The 19,441-nt window shown below is 38.0% G+C and overlaps 1 protein-coding gene across 1 annotated transcript in view; it reads right to left on the bottom strand.

The window, feature by feature from the left end:
- Window positions 1–647: 647 nt before the first annotated feature.
- Window positions 648–19,441, bottom strand: part of LOC126374084 (protein spaetzle 3) — a 52,016-nt gene continuing 33,222 nt past the window's right edge. The window contains exons 4-7 of the mRNA XM_050020557.1: window positions 5,005–5,129; window positions 3,648–3,863; window positions 2,047–2,172; window positions 648–1,157 (exon numbers count right to left, since the gene is read on the bottom strand). Of these exons, the coding sequence (XP_049876514.1) occupies window positions 1,001–1,157; window positions 2,047–2,172; window positions 3,648–3,863; window positions 5,005–5,129 (624 nt within the window). The 3' untranslated portion in view covers window positions 648–1,000. The remainder of the gene's footprint in view (window positions 1,158–2,046; window positions 2,173–3,647; window positions 3,864–5,004; window positions 5,130–19,441) is intronic.

Raw genomic sequence — 19,441 nt, 5'->3', positions numbered from 1 at the left:
ACCGTACGTATATAGAAAACCGTTATCATAATGTTAAAGTAGGCAAGGCAGTTAAGCATATTCCCTTTTTGTAAATATAATACAATGCATATGCGTATGTCTATTTCTTTTCGAAGAAGTGTGGTTTCTTAACGAAATAGATACATACACCTACATTGAAATTGTCGATGCCCTATGCGGTAGGTTACTAGGTAACAATCACTTATACGAGGTCAATGGTAACAAGGCAAATAATCTAGTAGCGTTGCCGAATTATACGTATAGATATAGCCTATCGATACTTTCGGTTTTTATTCAACTATCGATAGGCCACTATCAAACATCACTAAAATGTACTTAGGTCTATGGAATGTATTACAAGTATTATTTAATGTGTGTAGTCCTTACGTCCAAATAAATATTTCTCTGGCAATCGGAATAAAATATACCATAACTGTAGCTTAATGCCTAATGAATACTAAGTTTCACATTAAACAATCTATTTACACATTCTCCCTTCCGATTGCCATCAAACAAACGGGGCTCTGTCCATTATTAATGGCAGATTGTCATATTTTTTACTTTACGCTCGTGTCGTTAAGGAGGACTTGGGGCCTTCTCTCACTAGGACACCAAAGTGGCACCACCGCGGTTGCACCACCAACATATTGTATGAAATTGAAGATGTTGTTACCATTTTGTATTGCCGGCAACTGATTTGAATACTTTCCCGCTGATGGCGCAATTGTAGTATCCTAATGAGATACGGCTCTTAAGGCATAACTTTTACGTAAAGGTTGTTTCCTGTCATGCGGATATATCATGTTTTTATTTTGTTTATAGAATGTAGATTCCCGTTTTAACAAGGTCCCATCTAATGGTAAGTGATACGATGTGATAAAATGTAACTTAGGATCACGATTGAGTTTGCGTGACGGGAAACAAACCCTTAAAAGCAACTTATACCACGACGTGAACCGTGTAAGAAAACTGACAGCCATGTGAATTCAAAAACAGAACGTCAAGGGTTGCATCGGCAGACACAGCAGGAAGGGAAGAGGAACCAGTCCATGAATATACCGGCGCAGTCGTCACTCGGGTCGTAAGCGAGAAGTCGGTGCCACTTGTACTTCTGCTCGCACCCGCAGTCGCCTGAACATCTGGACGTTGATTTCTTACTGGAACCATAAAGAGTCATTTTGAAACAATTTGGCAAAAAAAAAAGTTAAATTAAAAACTATACTTAGAAAACATAGACTATACCCAACAAAAGCCAACTGTTTCAGTTTTTCGTAAGTGAGAACCCTCTGCGCTCCCCATTTGTCAGAAAAGTAGTTAAAGCTAAATCAAATCTACAATAAATCAGGCCACAAAAAAAATGTTAGGTATTCGTATATTCTGTAGGTAACATAGTTACACTTTGAATCGTCAATTTTTACATAACGAACGTCTCATCCGCCTAAAACTACTGCAGCTTCTCACAACCTGTTGAGCCTGTTAATGTCATCTGGGGTAAACCTATAATAAGTCACGTCAAAAAAAGGAAAATTTTGTGTCTATATGTATACTGCTACGCAGGACGAGATGATGATTGAGAGGAGAAGATTGGAACCATCGGTACGGCAATGCAGGACGGAAGAGGCGAGTCACAGGGACTGTAACCTGGAACCTAACAGAGGGCAGCAGTAACTATCAGTACTATTCAGAGGCGGAGGACAGGAGTTCTAATACGGCTTTGAAATAAACTACTCTGGGTGCCATCCTACTCCCGTCAGACAAGAGTACTACGGGGCGGAAGGCAAAAGGAAAACCACTGCCCTATTTTTTTGGAAAAAGTATCACTGAGAATGCTTCACCACCAAGAGCGTGGCTCTTATACTAATACGTTTATCTATTAAATTAAATTTATTGACTATTGTAATCTTGTTACTCAATTAAAAAATGCCAAGGAGAGAAAGAGAGAGAGAGGGGGGAGAGTGAGAGAGAGTACTCTTATTACACAGTTACTGAACAGAGTAATACCACAGGCGGCTTATTGCTAAGTACCTGCACTACTAATACGTATACCTGCACACTTCCTGATGGATCGCTTGTTCGAAGTGCATGGTGTTAACAATGGCTCGCAGCTTCCTTGCAGAGTTCAGCGCCCAGTACGGTGTCATGATCTCCGTTTTGCTCTCACACGCGTCTACCCTGGAAATGGAAAGCATAACATTTTATCATAACCTGGCATTACGCCTGTTTCGCCAGCAATCGAGCTAGCTAGAATTTTGGTCGATTTTATATGCACGATCAAGGATAAATTCGTCAAATGAAGAGGCGGTACTTATTTTATGAAGAAGGATAAAGGTTTATGTATAAATATTTATCTTTACTTTTTAGACTTAACACATTAGGAATGGATCTTTTCTGATGAGTCTCACCTGAGAACGACTATACCCGACGATATCCCAATGGGGTAGTCAGGGTACATCCATCAAAAGATGAACGTGGATGATGATGATGGTGGTATTAACAGACTAATCACTGCTTCGAGACTGCCCTCAAAACCATGTCAATGTTTTTATATAAAAACAGGGACTCGAGCAATCTTAAGGTTAGTCTCGTCTGAGATTAGTTTATTAATACCATCCGTGCATCCTAAGTACCCATCGCATGACTATTTTTTATCATTTAGAGCATCCGGCATAGGCATATCAAGACGATATCTAGTAGTTCCGTATTTAATGAATTTCATAATGATTTTCGTAAGTATCAATATTAGGTAGAAACTAATGACTTCATCTTCTTACAAGGTAAAATTCAACTACACAAAAATAGTTTACAACTTAGCTAGAATTTAAAAGAGCGCAAGTTTTTAAAAAAGCAAAACTTCTTTAAGCTAGCACAAGGCAATGTGTTACATGACACACGGTTATTTGACTATATAAAGCAGATATTTCCTAAAACAGGTCAATAATCTGGTTTAGATATGCAATGGCTGGCTGCCTTACATACTTAGGTATTTTATTCGAGGGAAGATTACTCATTAAGTCATTCTCATTAGGTACTTAAGGCAGTTACAACTGCAATTTGAAAACGAAAGGACTGCTTATATGAGCATTTTGTCATTAGAAGACAATTTGCAATCATACTTATTCTTGTCTTCTTGTCTCGATTAGGTTGTAAAGTCGATAACCAACCTTACCAAACCTTGTGTCACACTCAATATTGAAGCCTTTAGATGGATATAATGAAGCGTATGGCAACTGTTGCTTAACATCCCATCACTGGTATGGATAGTCAGATTTAGACTAGTATAGATGATGGATAGTAAATCCGTATTCCATCATGATGATAGTGAGGACTTAATCCCATAATTCGCTTTTACGACACGCTGTCGTTTCTGTGGAAAACGGGACCTGGGAAATCTTCAGGTCAGGTAAGCGGATCCTGTGAAACTTACTACATGCCCAAGATGAAAGCATCTAGGCCAGAAAGGTAAGATTTTTTCTTCTAATGCCGTGTCCTACGGAAGATTAGCAGCATTCTCCGGTATGATTAACTTGATTTGACAGTAAGACAGAAATACAGTTTACCTATGGTTTAGTGCGAAAGAGAGATATCACAGTAATTAATTGTTCTAACAGCTGTCAATTAAATGAACTGTCAATTATTTTTTCTCTTACCGGCCAGTGTTGTTGACAGACGCGGGATCTGGCAGGTTGGTATTGGCTTGCCGTGCCTGTCGCGCCTCTCGGACGTGATTAAAGTAGGAGTCTCCAGAATGCATGTCGGGGACCCCTGGAGCTCTGCGCACCCGTCCACCTCCAGGGGTCGCGAAGGACCCGTACATCCGCTTTATTAGCGCCTTATTCTCGTCTATGAAGCTCTCTATTTTGTCTCTGGAAGGTTGAAAACAGGTTCATTAGTAAAATCGGAGAGTCGCAACATATCCAACGTATCCCCGAAAGGAAGGTAGGCAGAGGAGGACAGTAATGCACCCACTTCTCGCCAGCTATGTTTGTGTCTCATGTAACAAAGCGAGCCTATTGCTATTAACCGGGCACAAATTCAAACCACGTGACTTCGAAAAGTGAGGGGTGGAAATAAATGCATTAGCTCAGTTGAAAATGGAATCTGACTCCTTTTGATACGATAATGTGTGAAGAGTGATAGTGACAGCCAGACTTTACATAATGTAATATCCCGCCGGTCACAATAAGTTACCAATTTTTTTCTCTCGTCCGCGACAATGCATGGAATGTATTTTATAGATGAACTTTTAGACGACACGTGTAAATCGACTCAGATATCAAAATGCTAATGAACTTGCAAATAAGGTAGGCGAAATCTGTCATAAAATAGATACCACTTAGACCACAACCGGGTCTGCACAACAACCGCGCCGCGCGCAACGCGAATTATATTGAGCTCTTCGACCAATAAACGATACGAATGCTATCTACGTAGATCGACGTCAAAAGTCTATCGGTCGAAGGCCTCGATATAATTCGCGCTGCGCGCGGAGCGGTTACCATGCAGAGCCTATTGATTACTAAATAGTTACTACTTAGTCGCTGGAGACGCTTAGGCGTTAGACGCGATGTTATTTAGAATTCAAATGATTCGGAATATAGAAGGATGGACACCGCAGATGATGAAAAAATGAGACCAAACCAAATCAAACCAACCAAACCTTCAGCACCAAATTATACGAGTCCGCATGACGCCTGTTAACACACATCGACGTGTGAAGCGGCTGCACCAAGACATTTCTTACTGGACCGTTACATCGATTTACCCGCCGTTCATTGCGTAGTAACACAAGCGCTAGTGGTGTTTGCGCGATACCAAAGAAGCAATGAATGATATGGAAAGTTTTATAATACGATCGTTGCCTAAGTAAAACATTTCGGTTTGTGCATATTTCGGTCCCACCGACAATGCTCCTGAAGCATCTTTCTATAATAAGAACTCTGTGAGGGACACGTAGGGGCAGGCCATCGCCAATAGTATTATGATGTTAGAAAAAATAAAACTTACAAAGGATAAGTGTTCCCCGCAGTAGGGCAGTAGAGTTGGAAGTTCCGTTTGACGCAGGGCACCCCTCGGATGATCTGACCCTGCAGCTCATAGCCGAGAGCCAGGGACAACGCAGTCCAAAGTATCTGGAAAAATAAAAAAGTAAGTTATATTTAAAAAACTGCGTTCAAAAACGGGAATCGCTGATGTGGGACGAAAATCCGGCAGACTCAAATGGGATTGGGCCGGACATGTTTGTCGCATGCACCCTGAGCGGTGGGCACGGATTGTTACGTATTGGGTGCCTTATGATGGGTACAGTCGTCGTGGTAGACCTCGAAAGAGATGGCGTGACGATTTGGACGCTTGCGGGAGGGACTGGCCGCGCAGGACTGCGAAAAATGGAAAGAGGAAGGGGAGGCCTTTGCCCAGCAGTGGAATCTTGTAGGCTAGATTAGATTAGATTAGAAATTATATTTTATCCATTCTGCGTGCAATCGGTCCCTCGGCCTTAAACGGTTCTGTTGCGTTGGCATTAGGCATGCCTATCCAGTATTAGGTTGCCTTCATTTTGTTCACTTACGCCTCACCGAGCTTTCTGTTAGACCAACGTGATACTACCTCTATAATGGCCGAGCCAGATATATTGCCTTTTTATATTTCTTTTTTGATAGATAGATAAAGTACTTCATTGAGCATAATGGACATAAGATACAGAAATAAGGACAACAGATAGTAGGCACAGAAAGGCACAATAGGCGGCCTTATTGCTCATGTAGCAATTTCTTCCAGCCATTCTTTGAACACAGGAAAATTTTGTTATACTATAATAGTAGTATATGTATGATAAAGAGTTAAATTCGTTATTATATAATATCAAAAATAACTAAATTGAACCTTAATAATCTGAAACATTAAACATGTGTTAACTATTATTGTTTCGTCAATTAAGTAATTAATACAATAAGAAAGTGGATGGAAGTTTCTTCTTATCTTGCCTCTTATTGTCTGTTGCTTATAAAATTAACCACTAAATAATCTAACACACATGCAAACACACAATTAACACAGCTGTCTAACATAGCTGGTGAGGAGAGGGTATATTTGTATATATGTATATATGGCGTGATGCTATACAGGGTGCTGGTGACATCGTAACGAAAACTTTAATGAAAAAAAAATGAAACTAAAATTTTCCATGAATTTTCCGGCAGGAAGAGAATAATGAACTGAATCACCCACCCTCAGTATTTCCTTACGATGTCACTTACACTCCGTACAAGTACGTAGAGATAGCCACACAAATGCGTATGGGTGTTAGTGACAATGTAACAAATACTGAGAGGGATGATTCAGACCACGATTCTGAGTTAATATCAAGTGGAATTTTCGCAATCACAAAAGTATAGAATTGAAAAAAAAATATATAAAAAATCATGGTTTTGCGACGGAAAGTTCCACTTGATATTAACTCACAATCATGGTCTGAATCATCCCCCTCAGTATTCGTTACGATGTCACTAACCCTGTAAGTTTTATGTTATCTAACGCCACAGAAAAGTACTCGTTTAATCTATGACGAATATTAAAGAACACTGTTTGTCCGGCCAAGCGAATACACACGTCAAAAGAGAAGGCTATATTATAATATAACATAATGAAATTAGGTAAACTCACAATCTTCATATCCGTGTCGTTGAGTAGTAAATATTTTAATTCGCGTATAATTACTTGACACAGGTAGTACTGTGGTGGCAGACGTTAATTAACTAAATGGATTTAAAACAAGCCGTCCGTAACTGACAGAAAAAAATATGTATTCTTGACGACGTGTGACGCACGAGGACAGGGTCGCGAGATATGTCTCGAGATATTAGAAAATGTTAGGTGTATTTTCAAAGGACGACTTGCAGATACGAGTGTCTTCTTTTATCGTGTGGGTTGTGAGGTGGATGATCAGCCTCAGCAAGCCTAGTTGACAGGGTTATTACTGAGCCGCCAAAGATCCCTGGCCTTGAGCATTGGGATAACGATTCGGAGGTGCTGGGTTCCATTTCCGTTGAGGACGTCTAATAAATAATTATTAGTGTCCCTAGTGTGGCCGAAACATAAGATGATTTCCAAGCTTCGGAAGGGACGTTAGGCCATTGGTCCCGGTTACTACATAGTCGTGTAAGTGCGTAGTCGTTGCATGAGCCACGTGGACATGATCGCGAGATATGACTAGAGACATTGGAAAATGTTAGGAGTTTATTAAAATTTATGGGATAACTTTACTTGTCAATAGTTAATTAATACTACACACTTCTTTCCTTATAATAGATTTTTATTCAGGCATTCGTCCGAGTGTTTAGATCTTGCATATAAATACAACTTTGTTTTGTATTAGCGTATGATGTACCCCAATATTGCACTGATCTCACAAAACTGTTGATATTTTATAATTTTTATGAACCCTATGAGGATTTTTATCAACTAGTAATTTTATAGGATACTTACCCTACCTATTGGCTGCATTATTATTTCGCAATTACAATACGCCAGTTTTATATTGTGTGTTATCTTTATTACAATCTTTTTAGATAAATTTATGCTGCATTGGTATTCAAGACACTGTTTATGCTTAACTGTACTCGTTTAGAATAAAACATTTGAATGCAGTTCGCGCGAATACGTAAAAATAAATCGATCCTATTATTGAAGCAGTGTTAGTCTTTACAGAGAGGTGTCATATTAAGTGCAATCTCTTACAATATAATGTATACTTATGTAGATATCTAAAGCGGAATACACACGTTCCGAGGCATGTGCCCCTCGCGCATCAGCTGCTTTGTATGTGCGTGCGTTGCACAAGCTTTGTCGTGAATATGCGTACATCATTATTGCTAGGCATGCAGAGCATGGCGTGCGAGCACTTGCCTCGCAATCTTTTTATCTTATTGTAAAAATATTGACGAAGCGATTACATAAGTAAAAGAGGTTTATCCAATCTATAATACGTCCAGAGCAACTGTTCCTGGCAACCATAACGCGAGGACAAAATCATGAAGAAATAATGTGAAGTGCAATATTTTACAAGTGACAAAAATAAATATGAATAAATTGACCGAATAAAACATATAAATACAACTTTGATTACTATGTTTTAATCGATTTCATATAATTTTAATGAGCTTCTTTAACAATTGACTTGACACTAGCGAATGTGTCACTTACGAATTTGTATAAAACTTTTCATGCGCGTTTTTGTTCTGTCTCTAATAAATAAACATTTGTGACTTCTTACAGAGTCGCAAAAACCTTTTGTGTTTTGGCATTTAGCTAAAATGATTTATGACGTTTGTGATTTCGCAACGCACAGATGGGAAACTGGATCGTGCTATTAATTTAGCAAGCGCTCGTTGTTTTGCAATTCAAAAGTAATTCACTATTTTAGACACATGTGTGTCAATAACCTTGTCTAGTATGAAATAAATTTGCATATATTTGTAAGTAAAAAACGAGCAAGCTCAATTTTGCGGCGCCCATCTGCCAATTTTAAGCGCCTAGACAATTTTGAAATGATTTATGAGACTTTTTATGTCTCTTATTAATATTTGTCTATGAATTTAGCATATTTGATGTTCATTCAATATGTCTAATATGAGTTTTAATTGTACCTTAAAACATTTTGAATATGATAATTATACTCAAACTTGTGCGAATTATTTTTAAGTGATGAGCAAGTTAATTTCAATAGTTGGCAGAAGACTTTCCGTACAGGTAACCTTTAGTTGGCTATGAATTTGTAATTTAAGACCTATTATATAAAAGTATAAACATGAAAGTTTTATCAAAGCTGCACAGGTAAAAATGCTAATAAATTGTAATGGCCTTGTCATAGCGTTGCGTCGATAAGTTCCTATATAATATTTGATTTTGTGGTTTTTGTTTCATAAGCTTTTGAATATTTTTATCCCTATTATTACACAGGTACTTAATATTTTATTTAAAGAAAAAAAAATCAATTTCTTCTTGAATCATTAAGGCCCTTTTCCACTTTTTTTATTCAAAGTATCAATCACTCTAGAATAAATTAATAATTAAAATCTGAAGATTAAAATATCCACGCGCTATCATCTCATGTAGCAAGAACCACAATGCCTAGTGGCTAAAACGCAGCGAGCGCCGAGCGCGACATATACACAAAGTAATTAACCAACCTTTATCCGATAAACTTGGCGTTTCCCGTGTTATGAAACGCCTCAATTTGCACATAAAACGCAAAACAAATACAACAAATTCATTTACATGCTGCTGTCAAAATCTTCGGATACATTTAGCAATGGGATGCCACTGTGCGCGAGAAATGGCTGCTTCTTTCTCATATACATTTTAGATTGACTTTTATCAAACTCAACTGAACTAATACATACGTAAGATCACGCCAATTTCCCGTTGGGGTAGGCAGAAACCACGGAATTTCACTTACTACGATCCTGATACACCATTTCCGCTTTCTTTCTACCTCATCAAAGACTTCAGGTATGTATGCTCGCCGTTTTGGGCTGGTCTTCACCTGGCCTTTTTTTAAAACTTCCTGGATCTGATCGCGATATGTACGGTCACGAGTACTAATATGTATAACACTTTGCAACCATGTCACATTAATTTTCCTGACAAATTAAACCATAAATTAAACCTCATTAAATGTCAAATATGATAGTGCGACAGGGTTCTAAAGTGGGTACATGATATTGCTCATGACTGTACACCGACGCCTTCTGCATCCAACTCTACTACTTATACCCAACACTAATCTTCTTCTATCGTGTGGGTCGTGAGGAGATTTCCCAACCTCATCAACCCTGGTGTCAGGGTTATAATTGAGCCGCCAAAGGCCCCTGACATGGCTCATGTAACGACTACTTACTTACATCACTAAGTAGTAACCGGGACCAACGGCTTAACGTGCCTTCCGAAGCACGGATCATCTTAATTTTTGGACAATCAGTGATTATTGTGATATGTCCCCACCGGGATTCGAACCCAGGACCTCCGGATCGTAAACCCAACGCTCAACCGCTCCAGTGGCCTCCGTGGTCCACCACGGAGGCCGTTAACCCAACTAATAGTACCTATCTATATAAAATAATCTAATTTTCACGTAAATTATAAGTTAGTACTAATTATTCATGTTCTGTCAAGGTGGACAGATAAGCCTGATTGACACTTGGACATCATTTAAACATACATTGCGTTTTATAAAGTGTGAGTAGGTACTCTTGACCTTATCATGTTCGTTTTCGCATTCTATTTTTATACTTTTATGATCAGTGTTCATATTATGCGGTTTTGCATGACACGTGTGTTTCTGGCCGAACTGAACCAAAGCGGACGATGATAGAAGAAACGTAATATTTAAACATTAAACCTTATTTATGTATTTTATAATCATTAAGTAACCGTGGTAGCCCAGTTGGTAGAACGCACAGGCCTAAACCAATGATTGTCGAATTTGATTTCGAATTCATGTTTGGATCATAAATGATTATCACGTGCTCTGCGGTGAAGGAAACATCGTGGGAAACCCATATTCCCGAGAAATGCATTTTCGGAGGTAGTGACCTAATCTGTATTGGGCTGGTATTCCCTTCAAAAATCAGACAGGCAGTAGTTTCTGTAAAAAACCGGACCTGTCAAATCTTCAGGTTAGATAAGCGGACCCTGTAAAAAACGGGATAATGCTAGAGAGATGATGATGAAAATCATTTAGTAAACCCATCTGCACTTACATAGAAATAAAATGTAATTAAATTACACACGGGTTAATTGTAAATAACCTCTTTTTTCTGAGTTCGGTTAAAAATAAAAGACTCGTAAAAGATAATATTCCTAATTACGATTATGATTCATCTGCAGCGGAAAATTCTTCTCTATATTATCATTGCGTTCAATTGTTTTTCATTTTATTGTTATGTTATTCTAAAGTAATTTTCAAGTCAGATTTGTTTATTACATGTTAAATTGCACGTGCGAACTTTATCTTCCTTTGTTTAAGTTTATTTAGATGCAGCCAGCGACTTAGGCAGTCGTGTCGTAGTATCGTATCTCTGAATTACGTATATATTATCGTGTTATACCTAAATTCTAAACACGTAAAGCTTAAAGACGGTGTCATTTACAGACTTAGTGACTCAAAAGAGCTATGGGTTCGTTTACATCAGGTTTTTAGGAGTTTGGTTTGAGTTTCCAAAGCACGGAATCTTACTATTTCGGACAATCAGATGATTCAGCCTGCAATGTCCTCGCCTAACAAAGGCAAGTCTAAGAAAGCGCATGGTCCCGGCTACTAGCCTAAACACTACTACCAACCTGCAATGGAACAGCGTGGTGGAGTAGAATAGAATAGAATAGAATAACTTTATTCCCAAAACAGTGCAGTACAATAGTAGAGAAGATAAAGATAAGTATACAAATCAAAAATACACTGCCAGGGAAAAGGGACTGACTCAGCATGTTGTTGCGAAGGATAGTAGAAATACCACTCTTAGCAACACTGATATTCTGCCAGTACCTAAGTTACGCTTATAAATACTTTGAACTATCGTGCCAACAAAAAGTGTCGGGATTTACTTACAATAAATAAGAAACAGAATAGAAGTGTATGAAGCGATTGATGAATGTGGAGGAAGCAAGAGAAGTGTGTCAGGATCGAAGCAAATGGAATTCTATAGTCTCTGCTTACCCCGGTGGGAAATAGGCGTGAGTTTATGTATGTATGTATGTATGTAAATAAGAAAATAAGCAAATTTAATTATGAAGAAAATATATGAATTAAGGGGTTACGAAAAATATGAAAGTATTAGTCAAAGGTAGATAGTATGCCAAGGGGTTAGGTATACATAATAGATACGACAAATAAACAGATGTGTAAAATAAAAGCCACAGATAAACAGATAACGAGAGAGATTCATAAACAATATATGACAACTAGATGTATATAACATAATTATGAAATAAGTATAGAGTATGCTCCATACCCTTTCTGGTTAATTGAAGGAAGGCTTAAGGCCCTCCATATTTATGTTATGTAATAAGTACGTGCTTATGAATATGATTTTATAAACGTAAAGCTTCGTAGGTATTTCCTAAATAGTCTAAATACCTATTGACTAACTTAGAATATCTATACTTCAAAGCGTAACTAATTAAGTATCATTTTATATGATTATACATATTTAAACTTGTGTTCATTTATATATGCATTTATTTGTATGTATGTTTATATGACCCTGTCCTTTGTTTGGTAAGGACTTTTCAGGCTTGAATCACCTGATTGTCCGAAAAAGTAAGATGATTCCGTGCTTCGGAGGGCACGTTAAGCCGTTGGTCCCGGCTATTAGCCGTAAAAACACCTCCACCAACCCGCAGTGGAGCAGCGTGGTGGAGTATGCTCCATACCCCCCTCCGGTTGATTGAGGGGAGGCCTGTGCCCAGCAGTGGGACGTATATAGGCAGTTTATGATGTTTATATATTTCTTTTATTTGCACACTTTGTGTCTCCCACTTCTATTGACCTCTCTGGTCTGGTTAGGTAAATCTAGTTACCAACGTGGACGAAGGGACCAATACGATATTTAATAATGCAACCGTAACCAATACGATTGAATCATTAGTTAATAATACACTTTATCATACTTAGAGTTGTCCTTTTCAAATTGAATTGAACAGTGGTTAAAAAACCTTAAACACGATTAATCCTGAATTAATGATTTTAATTTGCTTTTCAAATCACGGCAGTTTTATATTAGTTTATATTTTATTATTAGTTATTATTTATATTTTATTCTTTAGTTACACTAAAGTAACGAATACTGAGGGGGATGATTTAGCTCCTTATTCCGACTTAATATCAGTTACATGAGCCATGTCAGGGGCCTTTGGCGGCTCAATCATAACCCTGACACTAGGGTTGATGAGGCTGGTATTCCAACTCACAACCCACACGATAAGAAGAAGAATATGAGTGACGGGCTGGATTTACACTGGCTTGCAAGTACTACTACAGTTTTAAAATTTGTTTTCTAAATTAAGACGTAAAAAGAAATAGATCATTTTTTATCAGCTTTCCTTGTAACTATTAAATTACCTACACATTAGTAACATTTCAAGTAATTTTTATTTCGATAGTTTATCTATTATTATTTATTTATTTATTTATTTATCATAGATACAATTTAATGCTACATTTTAAATAGTTAACATCGGAAAACCCTAAAAGGGTTTGTCCCGACATTAACACACATCACATGACATTATCTTGTGTTATTAAAAAGTTATTATAATTTTCAAAAGTGTAGTACTTCCGGCCAGATCACCAAATAGTTTTGTCCGCTCAAATATTTAATGCCGTCTGAGGCAAACCTACGATAACTCACATGAAAAAAAGTTTCTCACTCATATACTGATAGAGGCAAAACATTAACATGCATTAAGGTGAACGCTCTCCCAGCTGTGGCGCTTCTAAGTAGCATAACTCTTACGATACCATTTGAGCAAATCTTGCATATCGCTCACGTACCAGATCGGCCTACGCCGTGACTAAGCGCGGCCGAGCGATCGGACGTTTCCTGTAGTCCTACGTTGTCGCAATTCTAATCGGCTTGTGGTGTAAGTTGAGGGTTTTAATCATATCATTTAATACCTGGTCTGTGATAATTTTACTTTTCTAATTAATAAAATAAATAAAAATAAAAATAGCCTTTAATCACCGACATTATTACATAGTTTTAATTTTACTTTTCTAATTAATAAAATAAATAAAAATAGCCTTTAATCACCGACATTATTACATAGTTTTACTTAATTATCTATATGTTTCTTTATTTCTCGGGCTGTCCTAAGGACATAGACCTCCTCCTTATTGCGCCACACCTGTCTGACGCCTATTCACCATCTCTAACCTTGTGGTAGATAGTCTTCCCACCTTTTTTTGGTCTCCCTTTTCGCCTTGTATCATCTCTGGGGTACCATTCCGTGATGTCTTTAGTCCACTTTTTATTCTAGACCTCGTTTTTTTAATGTTTTAATTTTTGTTTAATTAGTTAAAAGTAATTTAGGTCCGCGTTTGACCATGACCACAATCTCACCCGATGGTAAGTGACGATGTGGTCTAAGGTGGATCACGCTTACCTAGCAAATGCCTATTCTCTCTGACCTTGAACACACCCAGGTTATAACGAGTTGAAAAAACAGACGACGGCAGACAGTTTTATTTGAAAAATACATATTTTTTCATCTTTTTATTGCGTTCCACATGGTAAGTAAAAGGTTGGTAACATAAAGTGAGCAACACATAATAATAATAATATAGTCCCGGATTGAGGACAGAAATTTTAAAAGAGAATTACAATATGAATCAATTATTGTTTACAATATGAATCTGTAATTCTCTTTTAAAATTATATTAGTCCCGCTATATTACTTAATATTCAATATCTCCTATACTTAAAGGTTGCCTGGAAGAGATTGCTACTTAGCAATAAGGCCGCCTATTGTACTAATTCTATTTCTCTTTTGTTTTGTATTTTGTTTTTTCCTGTTTGTGCAATAAAGTATTTGTTATGTTATGTTATGTTAGTAAGTAGATATTATATTAGTAGAGATAGATAATAATTTAGACATTTAAAAGTAACTTCATAACTTTCATAACTTAAAATTCTCATTCTAATGCATGTTTCCGGGGTTATTTCGAATAAACAGAATAACAAATATCGTGTTACAATAATTCATGACATTATCTGCCACTCTCTTATGACTTATACCTGGTCAGTTTTTGCTATTTGCGCCTTGGGAACCGATTTGCTAGCAATATCGATCGATGCAATATTGTTTATATGTTAGCACTAATTTATATACATAACATAAACTGCCTATATACGTCCCACTGCTGGGCACAGGCCTCCCCTCAATCAACCGGAGGGGGTATGGAGCATACTCCACCACGCTGCTCCACTGCGGGTTGGTGGAGGTGTTTTTACGGCTAACAGCCGGGACCAACGGCTTAACGTGCCCACTAATTTATATAGTAGATACTTATTGTAATAACTTTACACCGTTTGCTAATGGCCTCTAACGTGTTAAACATTAAACCACCGGGTCCTTTTTCTGTCTTCGACTGTCCTGTCGACTTCATTTTCTCGTTTGCAGCTAGGCTAAGGCCCGCTAGTTTCTGGTTTTTCTTTGTATTTAGGTAAATAACATCAATTAATTAATTTGTCCTAATGATAGAGTGCAGATATTAAATAGACACTTATGGACACGCAGTAAGAGACAACCTGTTATTAGAGATATAAAGTACCTATGTGAATTTTGCATTCAATCATAATAGGAAGTAGATATTTACGTGTCAAGATAATTATGACCCCATTAGAATATGCTAGTTTCCAATTAGACAAATCAGTTGCTTTTTATTACACGTCAAAACGCGATATTACTATGGAATTTGTATGAAAAAGCAACCTGAGAGGTCAAAAAAAAACTTGATACCTATTATTACATTTTTCTTTATTAAAATTCGTAGTAAGATAAATAGAAAAAAGGAAACGTTTTGGTCACCGTTAGATCTGTCGTTATTTAGTAAGCAGAATTTCATAATTTATCTTTGATCTAGGAAACTACCAATTATGCGAATATTTATAATTATAATCATAATTTATTATATTTTAGACTCTAAAATTTAGAGGAATAATTGTGATCATCATCAGGGGGTCCACTTACAATCTGAAGATTTCACAGGTTCGTTTTTTTATTTACAGAAGCGATTGCCTGTCTGACCTTCCAACCCGCGAAAGGAAATCAGCCCAATACAGGGAAAGGTATTTCTTGCGAATGTGGATTTCTTCACGATATTTTCCTTCACCGTTGAGCACATGATAAACTGAAATTTCTAACAGCATATATTTTTTTATTATCATTCTTCTTCTATTGTGTGGGTTGTGAGGTGAATTACCAACTTCATCAACCCTGGTGTCAGGGTTATATTTTGTTTATTTTTATAAACAATTTAAATGTAAATATTGTTACTAATTCGTATACGATGCGGAACTATTTTGATCCACTTGCACCATAAATTAATTTCTTAAGAGAAAATATAAACTAGTATATTTTAATTGTGTTCAGTGGAACTTAAGATGAAGGCATTTTTGCAAGAATTCTTCACGCCTGCCAGTCTACAAATTACGATCTAGTGGACATTCTAACAGCAAATTATGTGCACCATTTAAAGTGTTCGTCGTGGAAATGCTGTTGACACGGATTTCTTATTATAATCATTTTACAACACCTAGTTATACATTACGTACGACGTTGCGATTTTTTGAAAATAACAGCGTTTTACCTAAAAATAAAACGCATATTAAATACTTACCTTATTTGAAGCTTACTTGTTTGAGATAGGCACTTCCGTTTCCCGCGTACATTTTCCCTCTTTTTCTTCTTCGATACATCTATCTCCCTCGCACATCCCTTCCACCCCCACCAGGGAGGCGAGCCGAGTTCGGGGTCTCGACCGCCATTTGTATCATTGTGTCTAAAACACCAGGCAGAGATTGTATGGTAAGCTTCAAATAAGGTAAGTATTTAATATGCGTTTTATTTTTAGGTAAAACGCTGTTATTAAATCTTGACCGTTATTTGAAGCTTACTTGTTTGAGACGTGTTTGTTATCGCCTGGTGGGGGACGCCAATGTGACAGGTCTACAATGTATCTTAGATAGAGCTATCGTAAATTTTAGTTATATAAAAGTATATTAGGTACTTTTAGAATGAACAGCATAATGAGCAAGGGTTAAGATATATAATAGAGGGATGTGCCAAAGTAACTTATTGTGACAGCCAAACAAAAAGGTGTTCCATAAGTAAGATGCAATAAAACTACTGTAAAATTTACAAAGTTATAATCATTAAATAAATACATATGATTGAAAGAGATAGCAAAGTGGTATATTGTACCTATGTGCTTAGGATGAATACAGGTATAAAAATAAAGAACATATTTCAACGTAATACTAAGTTAATTGGTTTACCAAAAGAAAGGTTAACAAATAAGAAACAAAACAAACACTTGAGTTTCAATAAATTAAATAACACAATCAAACTTTCGCCTTATGACACAGGGTTAAATAACCTAGTTATGCTATTACTAGCAGAGATTGGTATTATTTCACGTCTGTAAAATCGCGTAAACGTGTTACCAGAGCGCCAATTTCCTCTGGCTAAAATCTCGTCTATAGGACAATCAATCGACCAATTTTTTGACGCTACTGCGGAACGTATGCTTCCAGGAGATGTTATAATACCCGCGTCCGTTAGGACCGACTTGATCCATCCAGCGATTAAAGCACGTGAGGCAGGTTTACTCTGACCTCTTAGATTAATAAAAAGCCTATTTGATTTAGCTGAAATACGTCTTTCGCCCATAACGGCGATCGTTCGTTTAACCCAATAGACCGGATTCAGATTGCTTTCGTCATTATTCGACAGTAGCTTCCAACCAGACTGCCTATAGTTGGCGTTGTCGGTTTTTGAACCGAAAACGGGCCACAAGACGATGGCATCATTGTGTTCCGTGAAATGGTTAGCATCTACAGCTAATAAGGTCAAGTCGTGGACTCGTCTGCCTGAGCACAACAATAACAATGCGGCTGTGTGACTGCAAATCGCAAATGGGCTGTTTTCATCTACACTTCTAGACTTTAAAAATGACGTGAGAATATCAATATCCCAAATAGCTGGCTTTTGACCAACTACTGGCTTTTTTAAAGATATGGATTTCAAGATGTTTTTAACCAATACATGTGTACTTAACTGTCCTGCCTTTTCAACGTTACTAAGAGTAGCAACAACAGATTTGTGAAGCAATATTGTGTTGTAGGATAGTTTATAAACTAGATGCAAATCTGCTAAAAATCTAGCCACTATTGATCCAGTAGGATGTAGGGGATCAATATTTTGCTTCTTTGACCAATCGAGCCACCTGTTCCATGCCACTTTATATACCTTCCTGGTAGAAGGGCGCCAGGCCGATCTTAACAGCTCTAGCTGATTGTAATTCCATTCGCCTAAGCTACTTGACCATCCCCAAGTCTCCATACCTCCAAAATCATCTCTTGTGAGTGTGGTGGTGGCAGCCCGGTCGCTAGATCGACCAACTTGCGATCCAGATTGCGTAGAGTGAAGGGGGCTGCCGTTGAGCGAGCTTTCAGATCTGCGCGCCAGAAAACGCGGTTCCATCTGGGTACCACCACTAGATAAACTCCGGTCGCCGAGTTTAGGTGAGACAGAACCTTCGGAATCAGGTAAGGAGGCGGGAATATCCACGCCAGTGGATAGTTCCATGTCCGGGAGAAGGCGTTGTGGTACAGAGCTTGAGCATCGTTTAAATCTAACGACACGTAGTTCTCTACCACATGCGCTCTTTCGGATGCGAAAAGGTCGATCATTGGAGTTCCGAATTTTTTGAAAATGGTCTTTGTGCAATTGGGTATCAGACTCCATTCTGGGGGTGAGCTGTGACGTGACAGATGGTCTGCATGACTGTTGTACTTGCCCGGGATGTAATGTGCAGTCAGGTGAATTTGATGCTGGATCAAAATCTTGTAAATTTTTATTGTTAGGTCCAATAGACTCAGAGACCGGGTTCCCCCTTCGTTCCTCAAATAAGAAACTACCGTGCGGTTGTCGCATTGAACGAGTAAGGTCGAGTTGTGAAGAGAGGGACCGTTCATTTGAAGAACCTTCAAGACGGCTATCATTTCTTTGGCATTGCAGTGTAGATTCTTTTCTTGATTGGTCCAAGTTCCCGAGATTTGCTGTCCGTCCAGCTGGGCTCCCCATGCTATATCGGACGCATCCGTGGTTAGATAATGCGACGGTGGTGCAAGGTGAATCGGAGAGGATTGGTGGCAGTTTTGAAGCCACCATTGTAATTCTTCGCGTGCCTCTTTCGGCAAAGGGAAGACTTTCAGTGGGGGCATATCCAGAAGAGAATTCAGGAATAACAAGAGATTTCGAAAATGCAACCTGCCCTGTGGTATAACAAAACTTGCGAAATTCATGATACCCACTAGACTTTGCAAATCTTTCAGACATGTCAGGTTTTGATTGGCTAGAACCGTAGTTTTCTCGACAAGACGTACAACTTTTTCCTCGGGAAGGGACTTTAGGTTCGACCACGGATCCCAACAGATTCCAAGGAAGGTTATTTTCTTTTGAGGAGACACTAACGATTTTTCGTAATTGACTTGCCATCCTAAGTGTGTTAACTTGTCTAATAGTATTTGGACATGTACTCGCAAGGTCTGTTGATCCTGGTGGACTAACAAAAAATCGTCGAGGTATACTATTATTCTCAAACCTAGTTCTCTGAGAGTTCGTGCAACCCAATTGGTTAAGGCGGCGAACACTCTGGGAGCCG

This window comes from Pectinophora gossypiella, chromosome 16, assembly GCF_024362695.1.
Source record: "Pectinophora gossypiella chromosome 16, ilPecGoss1.1, whole genome shotgun sequence".
NCBI classification, from domain to species: Eukaryota; Metazoa; Arthropoda; class Insecta; order Lepidoptera; family Gelechiidae; genus Pectinophora; species Pectinophora gossypiella.
This window is presented reverse-complemented; position numbering and strand designations above follow the sequence as displayed.